The following is a 22367-nucleotide window of genomic DNA, read 5'->3' on the forward strand; positions in this document are numbered from 1 at the left end:
TAATGGCAGCATGTAACAAATCTCAGACGTATGTATGCTTGAAGCACGTGCTTTGCAAGTTAGAGAAGTAAAGGCTGTGCTCCCTGATGTGGTAGTTAAATCTATTTCTTAAGCAGGACTGGACTGATTTGTGAAGGAGTAATTCAAAGGTTCACAAAAAATGATCACTCAAGAAATGCTAATTTTTACAGTATGAAGAAAGATCAGAGTGAGATATTTAGATACCAAGGCTGGAGGGTGATTTTGGTGGCAAAATACTGATATGATATGAGAGGGATGAGGCTGCAATAGTCAAAGAGAGAGAGAAGATGCAGGAGAGAGGACAGAAAAACAAGTGATTGATGAAAAGCCTGGCTCTTGAAGATGTTTGGACAGAAGAGGGGTTGAACTAAATGATCTCTAAAAGTTCCTTCCAATCCCTACCATTCCATGATTCTATGAAAAGAAACAATATGCAAACATTGCATATTAGAAGGATTATTAGCATATTGACCTGAAATCTTTCACACCTCAGAAATATAGAACACCTTCAACAGATAAAGCAGAAAATAGTTGACATCAACCTAAAACTGTTTATTGCCAAAATATATGAAAACCCATCTGCAGTATTATATTGGATATTTTGCACTTAATTCGGGAGGGGGGAAAGCATTTTTGTTCTAGCCTTTGGAGAGACAAGTAGAGCTGTCATACTGATTTATTACAATAGTAGACACATCTGAAATCTGTCTTGTTGCCTCTTTTGTATAGTAGTGTAGATATGAACAAACTCTGAGAAATCTAGGTTGATTTTTATTTCATTTGCTGTTTGTAGGAAAGTTCATGATATTAACAGTTAAACCAGCTGTTACTGTTTATTTCACGGACAACCTTTTTAGCAGTGGGGTCAAACTCCCACTGCTTTGATCCATGGAAGAAGTAGAATAAACCTGGAAATGAAAAAGTAAAGCATTAGTTTATGGATACAAGAAATACCTTCATTCTGATAAAGCAGGGGACATCATCTTTGCATACACAGAGGCTTCTGCACATTTTTGCATGTTCTTCCATTCTATCATTTTTAGAGTACAGCAAGAATGACATTCATCTTCAGATTTTATATTCCTTACCAGTTTTACTAAAAAACTCATGGCATTTACCTTTCTGTTGGAATACAGCATCAACTTTCTTGCTAATTCCTGGAAAGTCATGGACTATCTGTCTAGGATAACCCTTCTCCATGGACTGGCTGTTTTCATCAAACCTAAATCATACGAAGAAAGATATGTTATTTTAACAGAATTTAGACATAAATTATGCAAAGAATTAAGCAACTACTGAAAGATGTCCATCATCTGTAGTTTAGCTGATTTCACTTGGCTTATAGAAAGTTATCTACTCTCACAAATGTCTGCTGGATGATGGCCATGGCGTTTTCCATGAGGCAGATATCTGTTTTCTGATAGAGGCAGACAGGCAGAGCTCCAAAGAAGCATCTAGAGTGAGACAAACTGAAGGAAATCCCATAGTTTTGACAGCTAGGATGGGATTTATCTGCTCTAAGGATAGTTGTGGGTTGGTTCCCATTATAGTGACTACACATATTTATTGCATGAATTTTTAAACTCCTCTTGGACTGTGATATAATATTGCACATAGTCCTCTACTAGCTTACAGATTTAAATGGAGGAAATTTCTAATACAGTCTGACTTATTTCTAGTACAATCAAGTTATTCCTGACTGAGCCAGGACAGTTTTTCCGAGAGGAGGCTGAATTTGGGGGATGACAGGAGGACCTAAAAAGTTTCTCAAGGTTTAAGGAACTCTCTCAGGAAAAAGACCCAAACCAAGCAAACAAACAAGCCTTAGTTTTACTTCTTCTTGGATACAAGAAATACTTTTCACAGGATCACGAGACCAAGAGAATGAGTTATTAGGTAAGAAATTCATTCTGTGGTTTTCTTGCATGTCTTTTGTCTTGTGACCAAGGCAGTAAAATAACATTGCAGGATATTGTAAATATTTTTTCCAAAACTATCAAAAACAAAGGACAGGAAACAACATGCAGCTCAAAATCCAGCTGACATTGGATGTCTGGCTAAGGAATTCCATAATTAGTCACAATAAAGTCTGTTTGACCCACACACTCCTGGGTTGCCTGCAGGAAGCCTCTGCAGCCATTGTCCTTGCACACAGGAGGAATCTATCAGCTTCCCAAGGCTGATTATTTTCTTCTATTTGCCTGTTATTTGAGTATCAGGAATCATCTGTGCCTGCTTGGGAATAGGATTTAGAAGGAGCACTTTGCTGATCTGCTTCTAACCAGCCAAAGAAAGGAAGATGAACTACTCTCTCTCTAAAAGACATAAAATAATCCATGACTTTTCAGAAATCAGAGAAATCCTGGACAAGCCATTCTGGAAAGACCTCTGCTGAAGTTCATTAGCTTTCAAATCTTTGTTTTGTAGAATCATCATAAGAAAATACTTGTCAGTTTTTCTTACCTCCAGTATTTGTCACCTGTGAAAAAGTCTGTCTTCCCTGTATTTTTATTACAAACAGCTGCATCAATTTTCTTGACACCTTTAGGGAAGCCCAGTGTGTTGATATTCTTTGGATAACCAAGCAGCACCTGATAGCCACTGATAACCCAGAATTTATTGCCTGTTAAAATAAAAAAAAATATTTCGTTTCACCAGTGATAGTCAGACATTAAAAGAAGAAAATGCACTCCCTTAGTGTAGGTTCCAGCAAAACTAGATTAAATGTCCTAAGTTTGGGGGGTTTTATTTATTTGACAAGTTAATTTTATGTGTCCTCCCATCTTCCTGCAAAATTAAAGGTAAGGAAAATTTAAAGACAATGTCATACTTCACCTTTGAAAAACAGGATCTGATCTTTCATGTTCTCATACGCAGCTTCAATACCAGGTGGCAGAGTTGGCCAGAAGGTAGAAATTAATTCACGTTCAACTTCTGAGTTATCAGGATAGACTCGCCATAAGTGCCTGATATAAACATGAAACAGCTTTTAGGGTCAATAATAAACCACAGATATTTTTATGCATGCACAAGAATGTGAACAATGTTGTGACTTACAATGTTGTGTCAGTGGGGCTACCTGGGTGTATGTGTCAGAAAGGAAAACACTTCTGTCAATGGGAAGTGAGGGGTTTTTTAATCCTAAATTTTTCTTTGAATTACTCTTCTATTGGTACGGATTGATAAGATTAGGATCAACTAGAAGCAGATGAAAATACCAAGTTGTTTGTGTACATTACAGGAAGAGAATTACAGGGTCTGAGATGAGCCTGACTGAATGACTTACCCAAATTGACTTTGGGCTTGCATAGCATAGGTGTCTGAAGCAGAGACAGGCCCAACAATATCGTAGAAGATACTAATTTCTTAGGAAATATCTGCACCATTTAGTCATGTCACTACTTGATGTAACCATCTATACCTTTGGGAATAAAGCTTTATTGGGACTGAGATGTTTTCTGGGAAAAAAAAATGAAGTAGGTCTTTTTCAGGTGATCCTTTGAAAAAATTAATATAACTCAATGTTTTATTTCCATGAGTTGAAATCTTATAAATCCCATAATCATATGAACCACCAAAGTTTTCAGTCTCTGTAGAAATCAAGAAAAAACAAGTCTCACAGAGACAAATGTAATATCAGTATTTACCTGCCCTTTAGAAAAATAACTTCCCGTCGGAGTGTAGTTACAGCGTTGAAAGACACCTGGGAGCCACAGGTTTTAGGTGAGGTAGGGGTGGCTGGCCTTTTATCTGGGGCATTTGGTGAGGATCCTAAGGAAGACATTTTAGAAGGAATACACCAAATTTGTAGGAACATTAAGGTTTTTACATATAAATACATTTTTGACATTCTGAGAATACAATTATTTTTATGATGAAACTTTGTGGAAGAGATTATTTCTCTCTTGCTTACCTCTTTTTTTAAGCCATGGGTTTTACTCACCGTAAATGGACTGAATGCCACTTATGTCATCTGGAGAGAGGGGAAATTCGCTGGGGCTGACGTAGGCATAATTGGGGAACATCAAAGCCCTCTGATCATTAGAATGGGAGAGGCCCAGTGCATGGCCAATCTCATGAGCAGCAACGAGGAACAAGTTGAACCCTTAAAAAAGGATAATGAGAAGAGATCAGTCTAATTTCAGTCTGCAGATGACTGACATGAACACAGCAGGGCTGCTGCTCAGTGGCAGTTTTCATAAAATGTATTGACATAACATGTGTTGACATAAAAGGTACATTTGCTATGTAAACGTATTTTTTGTATAGGATAAGGTTGTGCTCTTCCCTCGCTAGAAGGGAGTGACTTTTGGCCTTCTTCATTGCTGCTCCTTCTGTTAGCTACTGGAAGTATGTGTGCAGCATGAGTAGATGTCTGGGGGTGAGTGTGGGTGCAGCCCTGAGGAATGTCCTGGCAGAGTTTGCTGGCCGAGCTACAACAGATTAGCTGGTGAGTCAGATCAAACTAACAGCTCTCCAGGGCAAGGATAGGACGGTGCATTCTGTGCTCACTTAAGGTACCACTCTGTGTGTCATCCTCCCTCCTACAAACCTGAGAAACAAAGGTGAGATCATGAATGGACAAGAAAAAAGATAACGTTAACAAAACAAATTACCTGTCTATCATTAGGACTTTAAAGAGTTTGGTTATATAGTAACCTTGTCAAATAAAATATCTTTTAAAAATATTAACATGCTTATGCATGCTTATCCCAGTGAAATATGTTAGCATAATAAATAGATAAAAATTGAATTTTCTTCAACATGCATCCCTCCAAATATCATGCCTTTTTGAGTGGGAAGCAAGATCATCTGCCCTGCAGTTCAAGTACCATCAATATCAGCACACTTAGTGAAGATTACTAGTCTGGCAGAGCAGAAGACTGATCATCGATTGCCCAAGAAAGACAGACTGAGGCCAAGATATCCATTTCTCAAAAAAACAAAGCAAGCCTCAATATTTCCACATGTATTTCCAGTCCTTCCCTCTCACGAGTTCTCTGAGCTCTCCAATGAGTTCTGCAATGCCTGGCCACGGGAGCTGTGCAGTTGAGGAAGAGCAGCAAAACTGGAGTCAACCTATTTTCCCAGTGTGGGCAAAACATTCTATTTTATCAGAATGACATATCCACCCTTCATCCTCCTTGTTTTTCCCACCACAATAAACCCACATCTCTTTCTGAAGTGCTCTTATAGCACCTCAGTGTTCACTTCTTGCTTTTCCTGCAGCCTGACCTCAATTTTTCTGCTGCATTTATCCTCTAAAGTTTTCCATCACAAAAACTTGATAAGAAAAAAGTCTAAAATGTAACAGGGTAATGTGCTCATGTACTGATAGATGTCACAGACACTGTATGCTGAATGGCCGGTCTGGAGGTTGAGGGAAGCAGATGGGTTGCAGCCAGGCTCTTGAGCACTTGGTGTTCCTACCTCTTCTGGCCCATTGTCACACATCTGTAGTCAACTCTACACACTGCATCTCAGCCTATGAATGGTCTGAACAACACATTCACACTCCCACCTGAAATTGCTTGGAGAACACTTTCCTGTATAAGCCCATCCAAGTGCACAGTAAAGCTGTATGGTTGGATCTATCTTGTTATTATTAATGAAAACTCTTCATTACCGGTGGTGACTGTAGTGTTTAGGTGGTGAAGATGTTCTTTGAGAGCTGCTACAAGACCTGGTGTGTTTGTTCTGCAGTGTCTGATAGTGCCAGCTTTGTTGTCACCATGGACCAGGAGGAGAAAAAGTCAGAAAGCTTTTACCAGGGGTTGTGGAACTCTGCCAAGCATGGGCTCTACCAATCCCCAGGTAACAGTGGCCTTTGTCTGTAGAATTCATATCTGAAAAGGGCTGTCCCACTGGTATCTTTACCAGTGCTAAATAAAAACTAAAGCAGATCAAGCTGATTTTATATCAATGTCATTGTAAGTATCCCAGTTGGACGATGGCCTGTAATATCCTCAAACCACACTTATGATTATTGCTGTGTTTAATCTCAGTCTATTCCTTCACTTTAATAAGATCAGGAAGGAATTTACACATCTGCATAACACTTTTTACCTACCAGCTGAGCCTGTGGTCCAATCTTCATCCTCATCAAAGTGCACATCACCACCAAAACCATTGCCAGGTGGAAAGGCATGAGCGAGGACTCCAAGGGGACCATCAAAATAACGAGGGCAACGTCCATGAGCTGAATAACATGATGTTGAAACAACATTGAGTTTATGTAATGACTATTGGAGAATCTTTACTCTTATCATACTATGTAGTCAGCATATTACCTTTGGTCCCAAAAGCAATCATTATATCTGCTATTCCCTCATGAATACGAGTGAAGATCAGTGGAGTGACAGTGCTCCACACTTTAAATGCTTTCTGGATTGCTTTGTCCACGTCCTCTTTGCTCATATCTGGTGTATGGTTCACAATTCTACAGTTATGAGAGTTCAAGTAATAATATTTAGTGTCTGCATAAAAAAATCCTCTAATATTAAGATAGTGAATAGAAACGTATAAGGAGCAATTTAACCTGTAGTCCAATAGGTCCCAAGATTCAGTTTGGGCTGAAAGGACTGTGATAACTATCCAACATGTCTTTTTCATAACAGTAATTGTGTATATGGTATCAATTTTTCTCAAAATGGCCCTTAGCCAGGAGGTCATCTCTTGAGTATGAGGAAAATTGTCTCCTCAGGTTTCTGTGACTACTAAACTGTTGGCCTTAGCAAATTTTGAAGATAAAGGAGTTTATACAGGATGCAATTGATATTTCTGTTTGTCTGATAGAATATTTGTCAGGAGTGATACATGACTGGTGAAATACTGTGGTTCACTCAGAAAGTGCAAAATACCCAATTTGGCGCTCAGAAATTCCTCCCAGGAATACTCACATCTAACAGCTGGGGAAAAAGAAACATTTTTATGTTCTCAACTGGAAACAATTGCTGTAGAAGTTATATTTAAATATAACAATTGTGGATACCTACAAAACAAGAATTTAAACTAAAAAGTAATTATTGAAAAATTACCTGTATGTCAGCTTGCTTTTTTTCCATCCTGGCAGAGTAACACCATAGAGACCCACATCAGGAACTCCACATCTGGGTTTCTTCATCATTTTCAATGTCTCACTATCTGGTTTTCCAGTCACTTTCAGACCAAAAAATTGCTGCATTTTCTGAAGTTTTTCAGATGTGGATTCAGGATTTAGTTTCCATCCAAGCTGATTTGGATCTGGCTCAACAGCATAGAATTTATTTAAATAGTCCTATTGAAAAAAATAAAGCAAATATTCACACTACTTCTCAAACAAATACTGTAGGGCTGATACTGTGTGCATAATTTGCTGGCAAAAGTATCTGCCTGTGATTTTGGTGCACAACAGATGTTTTCCTGAGGATCATAGTTAAAGAGAAACAGAAAACATTTTCCCTGACTCTTATTTACTAGATATTTCCAGTTTGTACAGATTTATCCTACTTTAGTAAAGTTTGGGTAACAGAGTTCTGTGTAATAACATAGTCTCAGAAAGCAAACTGCAGTGCAGCTGAAACACACAGATATATCTAAAAAGAGAGGGCTCCATAGATCTCAGATATGGACAATGTAGTTACCTGTACAAGCTTTTCATCGTTGTCTTTGTTGTCTTTCTCTGGGTGGGTGGGTAAAGCATTAGAAACAGCTGCACACGTTAAAAGCAAAAGTGGAAGATACTTCATTCTTATTCTCATCCCTGCCCTGATACGAGACCAGTCTGCTTTCTGCTCTGTGTGAATCCTGTCTTCATACGGTTATGAGATGCTTTGTAGAGGCAGCTGCAGACTGACTCAGAGTTTATCATGCTCTGATTACTTCTACATATCCCACAACACTGTGCTGTCTGACACAATAAAGCTTAATTAAACCCATCCGATTTCATAGACATCTGAAGTCAGTTAGTATTAGAATATTCCTAAACTGCTTGGCTATCATTTCAAAACTCAATTTTAGCTATTTTACACTGAATTTTAGTGAACCTGAGCAATTTAACACTAGATGAAGTGACAGTCAAACACAAAACCTTTTAAATTGTCCGAACTCAGCTGTGTGAAATGGAGCCACCAAAAGTACAGGGACTCCTAGCCTTGAAAAAGGGAGTCACGCACCAAATACAAATCCCATCTAAAAGAATGAAAACTTTGGGAAAAAATACTGTAAGCAGACTGTTTTGATTTTAAATTTATCCATAAATTGAGACTAGGTGTTTTGGAAAATGTATAAAACGCCCAAATCACTCCTCACCTTTTCCCTACAACTCTTTGAAAAGATCTGTTTCCTTTAAAATACACTGGTGGAATCCAAGATATAAATGAAAAACCTTTTACTCTATAAATCCAGCCTAAAGCATGTGAATAATTTTATCTTTCTGCCTGTATTTGTCTAATCTACCAATCTGTCATTTCATCACAAAAGTTTCTTCAGTTTAACCACATTAGCCACAGAGGATATGATTATTTCCTGTCTTAAGTAATTCAGAATTAAGGAAGTTTCAAGAGTCACAAAAGCTGTGAAAAATTGAGATTTCACCCAGTGCTGGCCAAGATCCCTGCCCCTGGCAGCAATGGGAAGTGAAGGTGTTTGGCACCTCAGAGGAGCTCGGACAGCATGTACTCAACTTTTGCAAAACAGTTGGAAGAAATGCTCTCATATTGGCCTGTGGCTTCTTCAGGAAATCCTTGCTTCTATGTTTTTGGCTTTTTTTGCTGTCATTTGCAGCTAATTTGTCTCCAACTGGAGGCACTAATGACAAATTTTCTAGCCCAAATTTCACAATATAGCCTCACTAGTTAAACTTGTTAACGGCTTGGCTACTGTTAAAAACCCCCAAAACCAATAAAAACTTCCCTTGATTTGTTTTTATTATCTTGATATTGTAAGGTAAAGTCTCTTGAGGCTTGGATCTCATCGAGTTCTGTAACTGAGGCACAAACTGTGGCAATTATTTGTTTGAGATGGAGATACTGGAAATCACATGTTTCTCCTGAAGCAGAGACTGTTCTTTCTTTCTTTTCTTTTTTTTTTTTTTTTTTTTTTTTAGATCTGTCTTATGTTTTTAAAAAGATGTATTTATCACAAAGGTTCTCAAGCTAGAAACAATGACCATGGTGTTATCATCTGACTACATACCTGGTGTAGGTCACAAAAAGAAATTCCTGTTCAGTGGCTTTTCCACCAAGATTTATCCCAATGACATTAGGATACAATTTTGTAAAATATGTTTTGGCTGATAATCATCTAATTTTGTAAAAAAAAGAATCAAGGCAGCACTATGAGCAGGTTTGATATGAATTGAGAGAAGTGGTTATCTTTTTCCCAGTGTGGTTGGCCATCAGATCTCCACAGCTCTCTTCCATGTATCAGTAGAAGGATAGAGACAATGACACCACTTAGGTTACGGTTTGCACCCAGCTTTATACATTTATTTGTTAAGTATTCTTCTGTAAGAAATGGAGAGACATATCTCTGGAGAGACATCCAACCAACTGTCTTAGAACTGGCCTCTTTAGGCACTTAAAATCTACATTTCTAGTTTCAGCTAATAGCTCAAGCTACATCAGTGTTTTCTCAGAAGACATTTGAGTGACAGATGAGGGAGGCCTATGTCACTCAAGGTACTTTTTGGGTTTTGGAACTTGACCACCCACACAACACAGTGACCAGTTCCCACTGCCCGTGGGAGAGTGCCCTGAGCAAGTGTTTTTCGCAAGCAGCATTTCACAAATGTGCCTAGAACTGGCCGTGAGGTCTGGGAAAAGAAGAAGCTGCATTAGCAGCTGCTGGTTATGGTTTCCTAATGCTTATTTTTGACATTGGTTAGAGTTGTTTGATGTTGATCTACGTTGTGACTTCTTTTTTCATCCTAGAGTTGTTTTTATGCAGTAATGTGACCTATGTTTTAACCCAGAAAGGTCACTGCCTATCCTCATGACATAGAATCATAGAATCATAGCATGGTAGGGTTGGAAGGGACCTTTAGAGATCGTCTAGTGAAACCTCCCTGCAGAAGCAGGGTCACCTAGATCACGTCTCATAGGAACATGTCCAGGTGGGTCTTGAAGACCTCCAAGGAAGGAGACTCCACAACCCCTCTGGGCAGCCTGTGCCAGGGCTGAAAGATGTTCTAGTCCCCTGATCATCTTGGTGGCCTGGATTGTCTCCAGAAGTTCTCTATCCCTCTTGAGCTGAAGAGCCCAAAACTGGACACGGGACTCCAGATGAGGCCTCACCAGGGCAGAGTAGAGGGGGAGAAGAACCTCCCTTGACCCTTTGGCCACACTTTTCTTCATGCATCCCAGGATACCATTGGCCTTCTTGGCCATGAGGGCACATTGCTGGTTCATATTTAGCTTATTATCAATCAGGACTCCCAGGTTTCTCTCTGCAGAGCTGCTCTTCAGCAGTTCAACCCCCAGCCTGTACTGGTGCAGGGGATTGTTCCTTCCCAGATGCAGGACTCGGCACTTTTCCTTGTTGAACCTCATGAGGTTCCTCTCTGCCCAACTCTCAAGCTGAATGGCAGCACAGCCTTCTGGGGAATCAGCCAGTCCTCCCAGTTTGGTGCCATCAGCCAACTTGCTGAGGGTGCACTCTGTCTCCTCATCCAGGTCATTGATGAAGATGTTGAACAAGACTGGCCTCCGAACTGATCCCTGAGGAACTCCACTGGCCACAGTTCTCCAACCCGATTCTGTGCCATTGATCACCACCCTCTGGGCTCTGTCATTCAGCCAGCTCTCGATCCACATCACTGTCCTCTCATCCAAGCCACACTGCCTGAGCTTTCTGATGAGGATGTTATGGGAGACAGTGTCAAAAGCCTTGCTGAAGTCAAGATAGATGACATCCGCTGCTCTCCCCTCATGTAGCCAGCTGGTTATGCACTCATAGAAGGATATCAGGTTGGTCAAACAGGATTTCCTCTTGGTGAATTCATGTGGACTCCCCCTGAGAACCATCTTATCCTTATTATGTTCAGTGATAACATAGAGGATGAGTTGTTCCATCACCTTTCTGGGGATGGAGGTGAGACTGACCGGCCTGTTTTCCTGGGTTGTCCTTCCTGCCCTTTTTGAAGACTGGAGTGACATTGACCCTTTTATCAGGACCCTTTGACTTGTGAGCCTTAAACTTGCCCAACAAGTCTTTAACCTCTTCCTCTTCCACCCAAGGCAAGTCCTCTGCTGTCCTCGCCATCCTGTTATCCTTGCTGGACTGGGCTTCCTGAGGGTCAGCATTGATCGTAAAGATGAAGCAAAGAAGGCATTCAGCACCTTGGCCTTCTCTGCATCCCCAGACACCAGGGCACCCTTAGCGTTTAGCAGCGGGCCCACATTATCCCTCACCATCCTTCTGCTGCTGATGTACTTGAAAAATGCCTTATTACTGTCCTTAACATCCCTGGTTAATTCTAGAAGGCCTCTAGCAGTCCTAATTGCACCCCTGCATGCCTTGACAATGTTCCTATACTCTTCCCAAGAAGCCAGCCCCTGTTTCCACCTCTCATAGATGGCTGCTTTCTGCCTGAGTTGTCCCAGCAGATCCTTGCTCATCCATGCAGGCCTCCTACCTCCTTTTCCTCCTTTCTTGTATGTTGGGGCATATTGATCCTGGGCTTGGAGGAAGTGGTGCTTGAAGACTAACCAGCTCTCTTGGGCACTTCAGTAGTACCAAGTGGTACTACACACAGCATCACAGGAATCACCAATACTGGAGCATCATAGTGATCTTAACACAATTCTAGCAGGGATTCATCTTTCTTAATTGTTTACAATATCAGTGCCTGTACATGAGTTAACTGTCTAAGCTTGCAGAAATCTAATCAATATGGTCAAATGATATCTAGAGAGTGTTTCATCTGACCACATGTAGGCGATATAGTTAGGATGATTTGTGCAGCAATCAGGAGTCCACCAAATATTTTGACCAACACCATAGACCATGATGAAAGCCTAAGCCTCAGAAAACATGAAAACATTTAAGCTGTAATTAAGCTCCCTAAACAGTGATTTGTTGTGTTTTTGAGACAGACTAATGACTCTGAGACATTGACACAGGCTTGATGACTGAGACTCAGGACACAGAGGGGACTCATGTCACTTCTAGACTGGTAACTGGGGGACAACTGGAAACCTGCAAGTACCTTAATGGCACTAGATACGCATTCAGTCAGCTAAGTTGAGCCATTACTTTGCAAGGTGAACCCTACTATAGGGTCAACAAAGCTGAATCGTTACTCAACTTGAGTAAAAAACATGGGACAATGGCAAATGGTTCAAATAACCTTTTGACCCTTGGCAAACCTTTAGCAAAGACTGCAAACTGGGAGGGTAGCATTCAACCACTTGAACATAGGTGCCTCTTGGTCTTCCAGAAGTTCTTTTTCATACCTGCAAGAGTAACTTGGGGTATCCTACAGCACCTCAAATGCACTAAAGATGTGTTTAAAGAATTGGATTCCTCCCTGGGCAAATCTCAGTTAATAATGATATGGGCTATGACTACACACAAAAAGAGTAACTAGACACTAAAGGAGTGATATGGTACTCTACCATAGTATGGGACTTAGAAACAGGACCATAAACTCATTAAAGGGGAATAAGAAAGTGGCAGGTGGTTCTGTGGGTTGAGTTGGTGGAAACAACAGCCAGATTCCAAATTGCTGAAAGGAGTGCTTGTCCTGCAGGAAGGCAAGAGCTGCCAGCACCAGACATGCCCTCCACCTAATGTGTGGCTGGAATGGAGAAATCACCATACTCGTGCCATCAAAGGAAGTAAGCAGAGGGAATCTTTCTCACAAAGAAGTTACTTCCTTTTGAGCTCTCAGTTTTTCTGTTCTGCCTAGTAACTAAAATTAGAACTTCACAGGATACCAAGTCATGGACTAAAAATTTGCCATTAAAAACTTTATCCTCTCTTTAACTTCTTCATCTTCCATGTAAATTACTCTTTATCTCTCTTTTTCCTCTAAAACATAACCATCTTCTTACCTCTTATCTTCCAACTACTGAATGCCTTCTTTGCCTCAGTCTTCACTGCCAAGGCTGGCCCTGAGGAAGCCCAGTCCCTGGAGGATAGTCTGGAGAATGGAAGACTTTACCTTGGTGGACATGAATGGCATTTGAGACCTGTTGGGCAAGCTTAACACCTGTAAATCTATGGGACCTGACAGGATGCACCCATGAGTGCTGAGGGAGCTGGCTGATGTTATTGCTAGTTTCAGTGGTCTCAAAGATCCTTTCTAATTTACATTTCCAGGCTTCCTACTTCCTGAATCCCAAAACACGATGAAAGAAACTCACCTACACTTGCAAAGATGTGCACCCTGGAGGGAGCATAGAAGTTCGGAAAGAGGAACAGAAAGGGGAAGTGTGATTTGTAGACTGATGATAATGAGCCTCACCAGCCTAATTAACCAAGGAATTTTCACTAGGGCTTGTGTGGGATGATAAGTTCAGAGTCAACTGACTGCTGGTTTTTTTTCTGTCTTTGGGAAAAAGATCTGATGTTTCATGCACGGGTGGTTTTTTTTTTAGTGTTTGGAAGTTAAACTTGTCTCTAGAGTGCAAATAAGACATCAAAGATACAGTGATATAAAACCATAATTTATTAGGAAACTTCAATGTACACAGGTGAAATTGTCATAAATTTCTGAAAATGTTTGTTTTACAATAAATAATTATTTAAACTATACTCTCATAGATTTTGGGCAGAAATCCATTCTGACCTTATAGTCATGAAATGCTGAGAAATTCACCACATAAAAACATACAGTGTGCATATGAAAAATCAATATAATTAACAATTAAACCAGCTGATGCTCCTTTTTTGTTTGACAATCCGTTTGGCACGAGGATCAAATTGAAACTGAGTTGTTCCATGGAAGAAGTAGACATAGCCTAGAAATGAAATGTAATCCGATTATATTTCATATGTGACTTTTTTCGGTATTTTCGAAAAAAAAAAAACCCCAACATAAACAGTCCATGTATACTTGTTATTTTTAATTTCCTTCTCATTATTATTAAGAATAGATTTTTGAAAACGAATTATTCTATCTGCAGAAGCACAAATATTTAAGTAAATCCAGATTAAAGGCATGATTTACTTACCATCTTTTTGGAAAACTGCATCAACTCTGCCAATTTTCCCAAAGTCGGAGGCTATTTTCTTGGGATATCCATGATCCATGGATTTTTTGTTTTCATCATATCTTAATACAAGAAAATCCCATTATTACAATTTGTGAGGAAGCAGACGGTATTTTGAAAGTCCAAAGCAAATTCCTACACATATTCAACTTTGCTGCTACTAAGAAGTCTTATAAAGACTAGCTAAAGTAGCTTTGGTTCTTCCTGTCAGGTATTAAGGTTCTCACCTTTGGAATATCTCAAGATTCAAAAATCCTGCCTTTGGTAAAGCATGTAACAGGCTCTCAAGGACCTTGGGAATGCAGTCCAGGAATTGATTAATGTATTTCTGGACTCTCTGTATTTCAGAGAATTGGCCATCACTTGCACATAAAATGAGTTTTTATTTAAAGGCAATGGATATCCAGTTCAGTAAAAATCAAAAAATAAAACTTGAGGGTAGAAGATGGTACACGGTTCCGAAACATAATAGTGTTGGTATTAACCATGTACTCAAACAAAATTACTCCCTGAAATATGTCATGAGCTAGACTTGAATTATAAATAGGACTAACTGTGCCTGAGAATATTTATAATTTTTTCCTAGAGAAATTTAATTACAATAGTTTTTAATTGCAGTTTATTTGAAAAGTGAAAATTGGACACTATCACATTGCACAGAAAAGCAGCACTGCTATGAAGAAAAATGGAATGATTTACTAGAAAATTACTTTTTTTTGGGCAGATGCTTCATTCAGTTACAAGCAATTACACTCCTGACACGGGAACCTAATGAGTGAAAGAAATCCTATAGAAAAGTTGACATTTTTTAGTAAATAGTTAAACTTCCAGAGAATGCTTTGTAAATTTCTGGAATATATCTGGTTGAAACACACTTGCACTTAAATTTGATAGTAGTACATCAGTCCTCAGGTACAGGTGAAAATATGCTGTCTAGTACACAAACATTAATTAAATCTTACCTCCAGTATCTGTCAGCTATAAAGAAGTATGTTTTTCCTGTGGTTTCATCACTGTAAGCTGCATTAACTCTTTTAACTGTCTTTGGGAACCCCAAGTGATAGATTGGTTTAGGATAGCCAGGTGCAATGTCGTAGCCCCTGAGAACCCAATATTTACTCTCTGAAAAATACAAGCACATTTCATTTGTTTTTCCTCTTTATAAAAACCAGTTTATAAATAGTGTTTTAGATGGGTAGCAAACAATTTGTCTTAGATATCAGTATTATTCCTTTCAGTTTATTATTTTAGAAAATGGTTCTAATTCTCACTCTGGAACTACCTCATAAAGGCAATGGAAATGTCTTTTGTTTTTATGACTAAAACATTATAATCATAAGGTGTACTTTTCACAGACTTTTTTCAAAATCATTGTAAGGACTGATTGTTTTTTCAGTGAACAATTTTCTCCTCAGAGGACATTATATTTCTTTTTCCAAAATATCACAAAATACTAATAAGTATATCACTAACAGCAGTGTTCAAATGTCTGCGCTTGCCAACTGAATTCAACAAAAATTCTTCTGCATAAAGTGAAATGCTGTTACTTGACGACAACTAGACCTGAAGGGACACTATTTTCATGTCTTATTTTTCAGACCATTAACTAAAAAATGGGGACAAGTTTTCAAGATTATGACCTCTAGAGATTTCTTACAGCAGTATAACTTTATGATTCTCTGGCTTAATTATTTGCAGATTTGTAAGATTCTCTGTTTCACTAATCTTCCTTAAAGAAGAATTGACTTCTGCAATTGCACAGTTTGCAAAGGAGGAGAGTGTAACTGGTCAGAGAATGTAGAGAATTTTGGATTCCATTACCTTTGAAAAATAAAACTTCATCTCTCTCAATGTTTTCATAGGCAGCTTGAATTCCTGATGGTAACTTTGGCCACAACAGTGAGATGAAATTGAGCTCTGTCTCCGTCCTCTCAGGATGTTTGCGCAGCATATATCTGATTTAAACAAAATTTATGTAAGAAAATAGTTCCAATCCTATTGTAAGTGTAAAACAATGATTATTGCTTCTAGAGTATAATGGAGAGAGATGTGTACTTGGATGCGAATATCCCCCTTCACTGAATGTGAAGGAAATCTACAGCAGCTCTTAACTTTATTGCTGCAGTTACATGCTGAAAAACAATCAAGATGAATACAAGCCCTTTTTATTTCTGTGTAGGCTAAGCAGGCTAAGTTGGCTTCAGTAAGCACCTTACAGACACCTTTCTACATAACAGTGTTTTCAGTTCTGTCCCTGCTCTTGAATTGAGGAGTAGCAGAAAGTTTACACTGCAAGTCCTGTGAAAAACATTGCTAAGGGATATATGAAAGGTCTTGCTTTGCTATTGAATCAAGTTCAGAAACAAGTCAATTGCAGCAGCAGTAACGACCTACAAGCCCTCATTTCCTTCAGTGCTATTGTCAACTAGAGGTCTTAGAACTAATGATTTGAGAACTCTTACTTGTGTAAATACATGGTAGCTTTTCTAGTGCTTATTTTTGTACTACATTCCAGAAAGACACTTTTCCCCTCATAATTACAGATTTTTTTTAACTACTGAATATTTTAGAGAAATAATATATTTGCTTATCATTGTTACCTGTCTTTGAAGAATATTATTTCTCCACGTAGGGTAGTAATAGCATCAAATGTCAAATTTGGGTCACAGGCTTGTGGAGTTGTGGGTCCTGTTGGCTGCACAGCAGCATTTGATTTTCCTATAGGAAGAGCATTTTACCTGTTAGTATAAAGGAATAAAGGAAGTATAAAGTATAAAGGAAAGACCTTGTTCAGAAGGTCTCTGACAACACCAAGAACGCTTTTGACTGAGAATGAGAAGGTGTATGATTTTAAACGAAGAGCCTGTTACTAAAACCAGGATTTTAGTGTTGATAAAACTGGTTGTGTTTATCATTTGTAAAATGAGATATTTGCAGAACTGGATTTAGCTGAATTTACCCTCCATGAATTTTCTGTCTTTTGTTATCGATTGTTCAGCAACAGCTAAACATCTCATTTTGGTGGAATAGCATATCTAATACATATTCTTTGTATTGTTCACTGGTACCCCAAGCAGAAATGCTAAATATTTTTTTTTTCTTACCATAAATGGCTTGAATGCCGTTAATGTCATCCTGAGGAAGAAGGAATTCATTTGGGTCTGTGTAGGAGTAAGTTGGATACATCAGTGCTCCAGGATCATTTGAATGAGACAGACCGAGCGAATGGCCAAGTTCATGGGCAGCAACAATGAACAAATTGTAGCCTATAGGATAAAAAAAATATGAAATGGTAAACTGTGTTTCAGTATTCAGCACAGTTGACTAAATGGGAAACACTTATGCATCTTCCCAAAATACACTACAGATACAAGAGAGGCTGTAAGTAATACTACCAGCCTCACAACCCCAAAATAGTATAACAGAAGAGCTATATGAGTACTTAAAGAAAGTCTGGCTTTAACTATCATCTCATTGTCTTTTCTTTAGTTTCCTTGTGCTGTTTCTCCTACTATTACATAAACTGCTGAGATCAAAGATAAAGCCAATGACAGGTCATGGTTCAGTGATCCAATGGAAACAAACCTCAAAGCAAGCACTGAAATGACAGTTTTGGTGATGCTTGAATACTCTAGTTAGCACCAAACTTTGAAGTGCTAGGTTAAGAAAGAGAGAGGATTTTACTTGAGAAGTTTGCTACCAGATCTTCTTGTATCCAAATTTCAAGTTTCATCTCAACAAAAGAAAGTAATTTTAAATGCTGACCTAGTTGCATAGGTTGACCTATATCACTAGGACCTAAAAAATCTCTTTTTTGTGAATTGATTCCTACAATGGCAAAAAAAGAGAAAAGAACAAAGCAATTTAAAAGGACAAATTCTGCCACTTTTGCTCACTTTCTGCTTGTAATCAGGATTATGAACTAAGCATCAGATAAGACTGTATGAAGCAAAAACTATATAAATGGTTCCAGTTATGAAGTCCTTACCTCTTCCATCTTTTGTCCAGAATTCCTCATCATCAAGATGCACATCTCCACCAATACCTTCACCAGGCTGGAAAGCGTGAGCCAGCTGCCCATTGGGGCCATCAAAAGGAGAGTTGTCACGATGATCTAAAATGAAGAGGGAAAAAATCCATTAGAATTCTAAATTATTTAAACAATTGTAGATGGCTATTTAATATGTAAAGATATCAGTGTCACCTCTATAAGCAAATGAGATCATGATATCTGCTTCTTTATTCTCAACCTTTTGGAATGTCAAGGGTGTCACATTGCTCCAGACCCTGAGAGCTTTTCGGATTGCTTCCTCTACATCAGCTTGTCTCATCTTTGGGGTGTAATTCAAAATCCTGAAAAGTAAATGAAACACATTATATAATGTTAAGACTAGAGTATTTTAGATGAAAAATAACTTTTGCAAAAGTCAGAAATCTTAAACATGTCTTTCATAAATGAAAAGTAATAATGTCTCCATCTTAGATACTGCCTTCTAGAGTCTCTGTCTTCTTCTAGAAATCAGTTAATCACTCTGGATATTTGTAAATGTCATGAGGTACTTACTTCAGATCCCCCAAAGTTGGGATGCTAGATTGATATATTTTGAATCAGATTAGGAAAGGTTACCTGTATGTCAGATTGTTTCTTTTCCATTTGGGGTTTCCTGCTGTGAACACATATCGCCCTACATCAGGTACACCACATCTGGGTTTTTTCATAATCTCCAGAGTGTCAAGATCAGGTTTCCCGGTCACTTGTAGTCCAAAGAATGCCTGCATTTCCTTGAGCTTTGCAGCAAGGGGATTTTCACCATGGTGTCTTAAATGAGGCTGGCGATCCCTTTGTAGATTGTAAAAATTCTGTAGATAACTCTGCACCAGAGTTTAGAAAAAGAGCATTATGACAATATCAGTACTGTCTTCAGCCACATATCTTCAAATTGATCTAGAACTATTCCCATATCAACATGCACGGTATTTACCAGGGGCAAGAAAAGAATGTTAGTATGAAGAGTCAGATAAAACTTATGTTTTTCATATTGTTTTCTGAATTTCATGTTTCATTGATGGAATATATAAAGAAATGTCTTTAAAATCTAATGTTTACTATTAATAATTAATTCCACAATATTCATAGTGCCTGATTAATGGCTAAACTTCTGAGGAAGATTATAACTAGTCTCATTTAAGAAACTAGAGGTTGGCAGTGAGACTCCAAACAGCCAGGACTCTCAATGAGGGAGGTGACTACCAATAGAGAGTCAGGACTTGATAAATCATGCCATTTATCTTTAGCTATGAAATATTATATTAGGAACTCAGGTCTTCCTACTAAATTTAGACAACTTTGTCTCCAATAAATAGTGTTTTGTTTGTGTAAGCACTGTATTTCTCATAGATGTTCTTTTTTCCCAAGTATTCCATGAAAGATCCATTCAGCAAAACATTGAAATACCTGCTTGTTTCAAGCAAGTTTCCTCCCTTTTGTTACTGAGACCAGCCATACCACAAGTTTCAAAGAACATTCTGAAACAAATTGTTGCTGAGCTTGACTATTTCTGCACAACCACAGAGCCTTGCTGCTAGAACTCATGCTTCCATAGTTTTGTTATTACTTTACTGACAACATCAAAAGTGGGTAAATAAGATACATATAATTTTCACATAATTTTCTAGATTGATAGGAAAAGCTTTCTCACAAAGCTTGCAAAATGGGACATCTTTCAGTTCAAGCCATATTCTGTGAGAAGAATTGCAATGGTAGTTATATTTCAGACTACCTTAAGTTTTATATACAAATACTCTGAAAAATATTTACCTCCACAAGCTGTAGTGTTTTTCCTTCATCTTCTGCTTCTGGAACCATGGGAAAAGCAGAGGAGATTGCCACACAGAGCAACAGGAGAAGCGAAAGGGTCTTCATCCTCATCTAAGGCTGTCTGCCTCAGTTTCACTCTTCTTGAGCTATTGAACACACTTCTCAGCTCTGTTTATATAGCTAATTCATAAATCAGTGACAGTCTGACTCATGCTGTATAATTTCCTCTGATTAGTAAAAATGATGCATAACAGTTTCATCATCAGGGAGTGACACAACATCTTTAACTAATGTTACTGTCCTTACTTTGCCTAAGCCTTTTGTTTTGGGCAATTTTGTAGTGTGTTTGATAAATAAGGAAATGTTTTTCAGATAAACCACGGAGCTACATTTCATCGTTTTTGAATGATGAATTCAGACTGTTTATGGCACAAGGTCTTGAGAAACTGGAAAAATAATAGGAAATAGAAAATAACATACGTAACACAATGTATTATACTGAATAACATTATGCCCTACATGTGATACATACATTTTAATATTTAAGAATATATAGCATATTATGTTATAATATGTAACAATCAAATATAAAAGACAGTACAAAGATGAATCTTATCTAGGAATAAGCAACATCATAATTCCACAAGGGCTGTCATCAGCTAACTAAAAGTTCTATCTAAAACAGTTTTATGGTGTTACAAAACTGAGTGCTAAAATGATTCAACATTTTTGACTGATATTAATAAATATCACTCATGTTACTGGAATGCATAAACTGGGTTACCATATGTATGGTAAGCAAAATAATGTTTATACTCTTGCCAGTACAGATAACATCTCAGCTACAATAGCGTGCTTGGATCCAGGCAAAGAGATGAGCTCTGGTCAGAAAGACACCATGAAACCCAACAGAAGTTTTTTTTTTATCTAGAAAAGGAAGATTAAAGTAACAGAATCATGGTATCAGACAATCACAGAACAGTAGGGATTGGAAGGAACCTTTAGAGATCACCCAGTCCAACCCACCTGCCAAAGCAGGTCCATCTAGATCAAGTCATGCAGGAATGTGTCCAGGAGGGTTTTGAAAACCTCCAGAGGAGACTCCACACTTCCTTGGGCAGCCTGTGCCAGGGGTCCCTCATCCTCACAGTAAAATAGTTTTTCCTTTTGTTTAAATCATAGAATCATAGAATGGTAGGGGTTGGAAGGGACCTTTAGAGATCATCCAGTCCAACTTCCCTGCAGAAGCAGGTCCATCTAGATCAAGTAACATAGGAACATAGCCAGGTGGGTCTTGAAGACCTCCCAGGAAGGAGACTCGACACCCTCCCTGTGCAGCCTGTTCCAGGGCTCCCTCACTCACAATAAAATAGTTTTTTCTTATGTTTAAATGGAACTTTTTGTGTTCCAGCTTCATCCCATTACCCCTTGTCCTGTTGCTAGATACCATAGAAAAAAGGGATGTCCCAACCTCCTGACACCCATCCTTTAGACATTTGTAAATATTAATTAGATTCCCCCTGCAGTCTCCTCTTCTCCAGAATAAACAGCCCTGGTTTCCACAGCTTTTCCTCATAAGAAAGATGTTCCAGTCCCCTGATCATCTTGGTGGACCTGCACTGGACTCTCTCCAGAAGTTTTAACCATTAATCATTCACTGTTTCATGGAAGGAAGAGCAAGAGGAGCCATGATAAATGCCATTAAATATAGGATTTTTTTTTTCCTAAAAGGAGTGCAGTGACTGTTCTCAAAGATTCTAGAATAGTCTTAAGCAACAGGGATTAAGTTTAGATATGAGCATTAGTGCTATCCAAGATTCTCTAGGGAATCTCACCTGACCTCCAGCTGTGCCGGAAGGATGCAAGTCTTCATAATCCCTGTGTCATGGCAGCCAGGTCTCGCTGGTTGTCTCAAGTACAGGCAGATGAGTAACGAGGTTGAATGAACTTTAAGTGTTTCATTGTTTATGTATCCTTAAGTGCCTAAGTTCCCACTTTGGAGAATGGATTCTAGAGGGTGATTCAACTGACCTTATGACATGGGCTTGAAGATGAGATGAATTGCTCTCTGTATTTCATTGACCAAATTGGATAGGTATCTATCAATGACAAGAGGAGTTTAAATACCTAGGACAGGTATTATGTGCAGGAAACTACAATGTAGACCTCTAAACTGAGAAAAACATTTCTAACCATGAGGGTAGATAAACATCAGAGGGATGCCTGAGGTGGCTGCATGTTTGCTAACTCTGGAAGCTGTCAAGTGCAGGCTGGACATCCTTCAGATGGTTTTGGTGGCTTTATCGTTGTTCAAGGTAAGGATCCTCCTTGGA

The 22367-nt window shown here is 38.7% G+C and overlaps 2 protein-coding genes across 2 annotated transcripts; both read right to left on the reverse strand.

Moving 5' to 3' along the window:
* Nucleotides 1-828: 828 nt before the first annotated feature.
* Nucleotides 829-7785, reverse strand: LOC104559973 (matrix metalloproteinase-27). Its single transcript, XM_010205156.2, has 10 exons — nucleotides 7644-7785; nucleotides 7059-7297; nucleotides 6312-6460; nucleotides 6092-6220; nucleotides 3965-4126; nucleotides 3669-3792; nucleotides 2857-2987; nucleotides 2485-2644; nucleotides 1140-1243; nucleotides 829-929 (listed from the first exon to the last, which is right to left on the reverse strand). The coding sequence occupies exons 1-10, from the start codon at nucleotides 7758-7760 to the stop codon at nucleotides 829-831; spliced, it is 1416 nt and encodes a 471-aa protein (XP_010203458.2). The 5' UTR covers nucleotides 7761-7785.
* Nucleotides 7786-13787: 6002 nt separating this feature from the next.
* LOC104555988 (interstitial collagenase) lies at nucleotides 13788-20091 on the reverse strand. Its single transcript, XM_062020391.1, has 10 exons — nucleotides 20035-20091; nucleotides 18844-19088; nucleotides 18421-18569; nucleotides 18205-18330; nucleotides 17321-17482; nucleotides 16817-16934; nucleotides 16038-16171; nucleotides 15179-15338; nucleotides 14178-14278; nucleotides 13788-13964 (listed from the first exon to the last, which is right to left on the reverse strand). The coding sequence occupies exons 1-10, from the start codon at nucleotides 20080-20082 to the stop codon at nucleotides 13864-13866; spliced, it is 1344 nt and encodes a 447-aa protein (XP_061876375.1). The 5' UTR covers nucleotides 20083-20091; the 3' UTR covers nucleotides 13788-13863.
* Between the last annotated feature and the right edge of the window lie 2276 nt (nucleotides 20092-22367).

This window comes from Colius striatus, chromosome 1 (genome assembly GCF_028858725.1).
Source record: "Colius striatus isolate bColStr4 chromosome 1, bColStr4.1.hap1, whole genome shotgun sequence".
NCBI lineage: Eukaryota > Metazoa > Chordata > Aves > Coliiformes > Coliidae > Colius > Colius striatus.

Excerpts from the sequence above, each read along its gene's own strand:
- LOC104559973 (XM_010205156.2), bottom strand. The coding sequence starts at position 7,760 with ATGAGAATAAGAATGAAGTATCTTCCACTTTTGCTTTTAACGTGTGCA. Across the intron at positions 7,298-7,643 it reads ACGATGAAAAGCTTGTACAG|GACTATTTAAATAAATTCTA; the intron begins GTAACTACATTG and ends TTTTTTCAATAG. Across the intron at positions 1,244-2,484 it reads ACAGGTGACAAATACTGGAG|GTTTGATGAAAACAGCCAGT; the intron begins GTAAGAAAAACT and ends CGTATGATTTAG.
- LOC104555988 (XM_062020391.1), bottom strand. The coding sequence starts at position 20,082 with ATGGTTCCAGAAGCAGAAGATGAAGGAAAAACACTACAGCTTGTGGAG. Across the intron at positions 18,570-18,843 it reads AGAAACAATCTGACATACAG|GATTTTGAATTACACCCCAA; the intron begins GTAACCTTTCCT and ends TTTACTTTTCAG. Across the intron at positions 13,965-14,177 it reads TGCAGTTTTCCAAAAAGATG|GCTATGTCTACTTCTTCCAT; the intron begins GTAAGTAAATCA and ends TTTCATTTCTAG.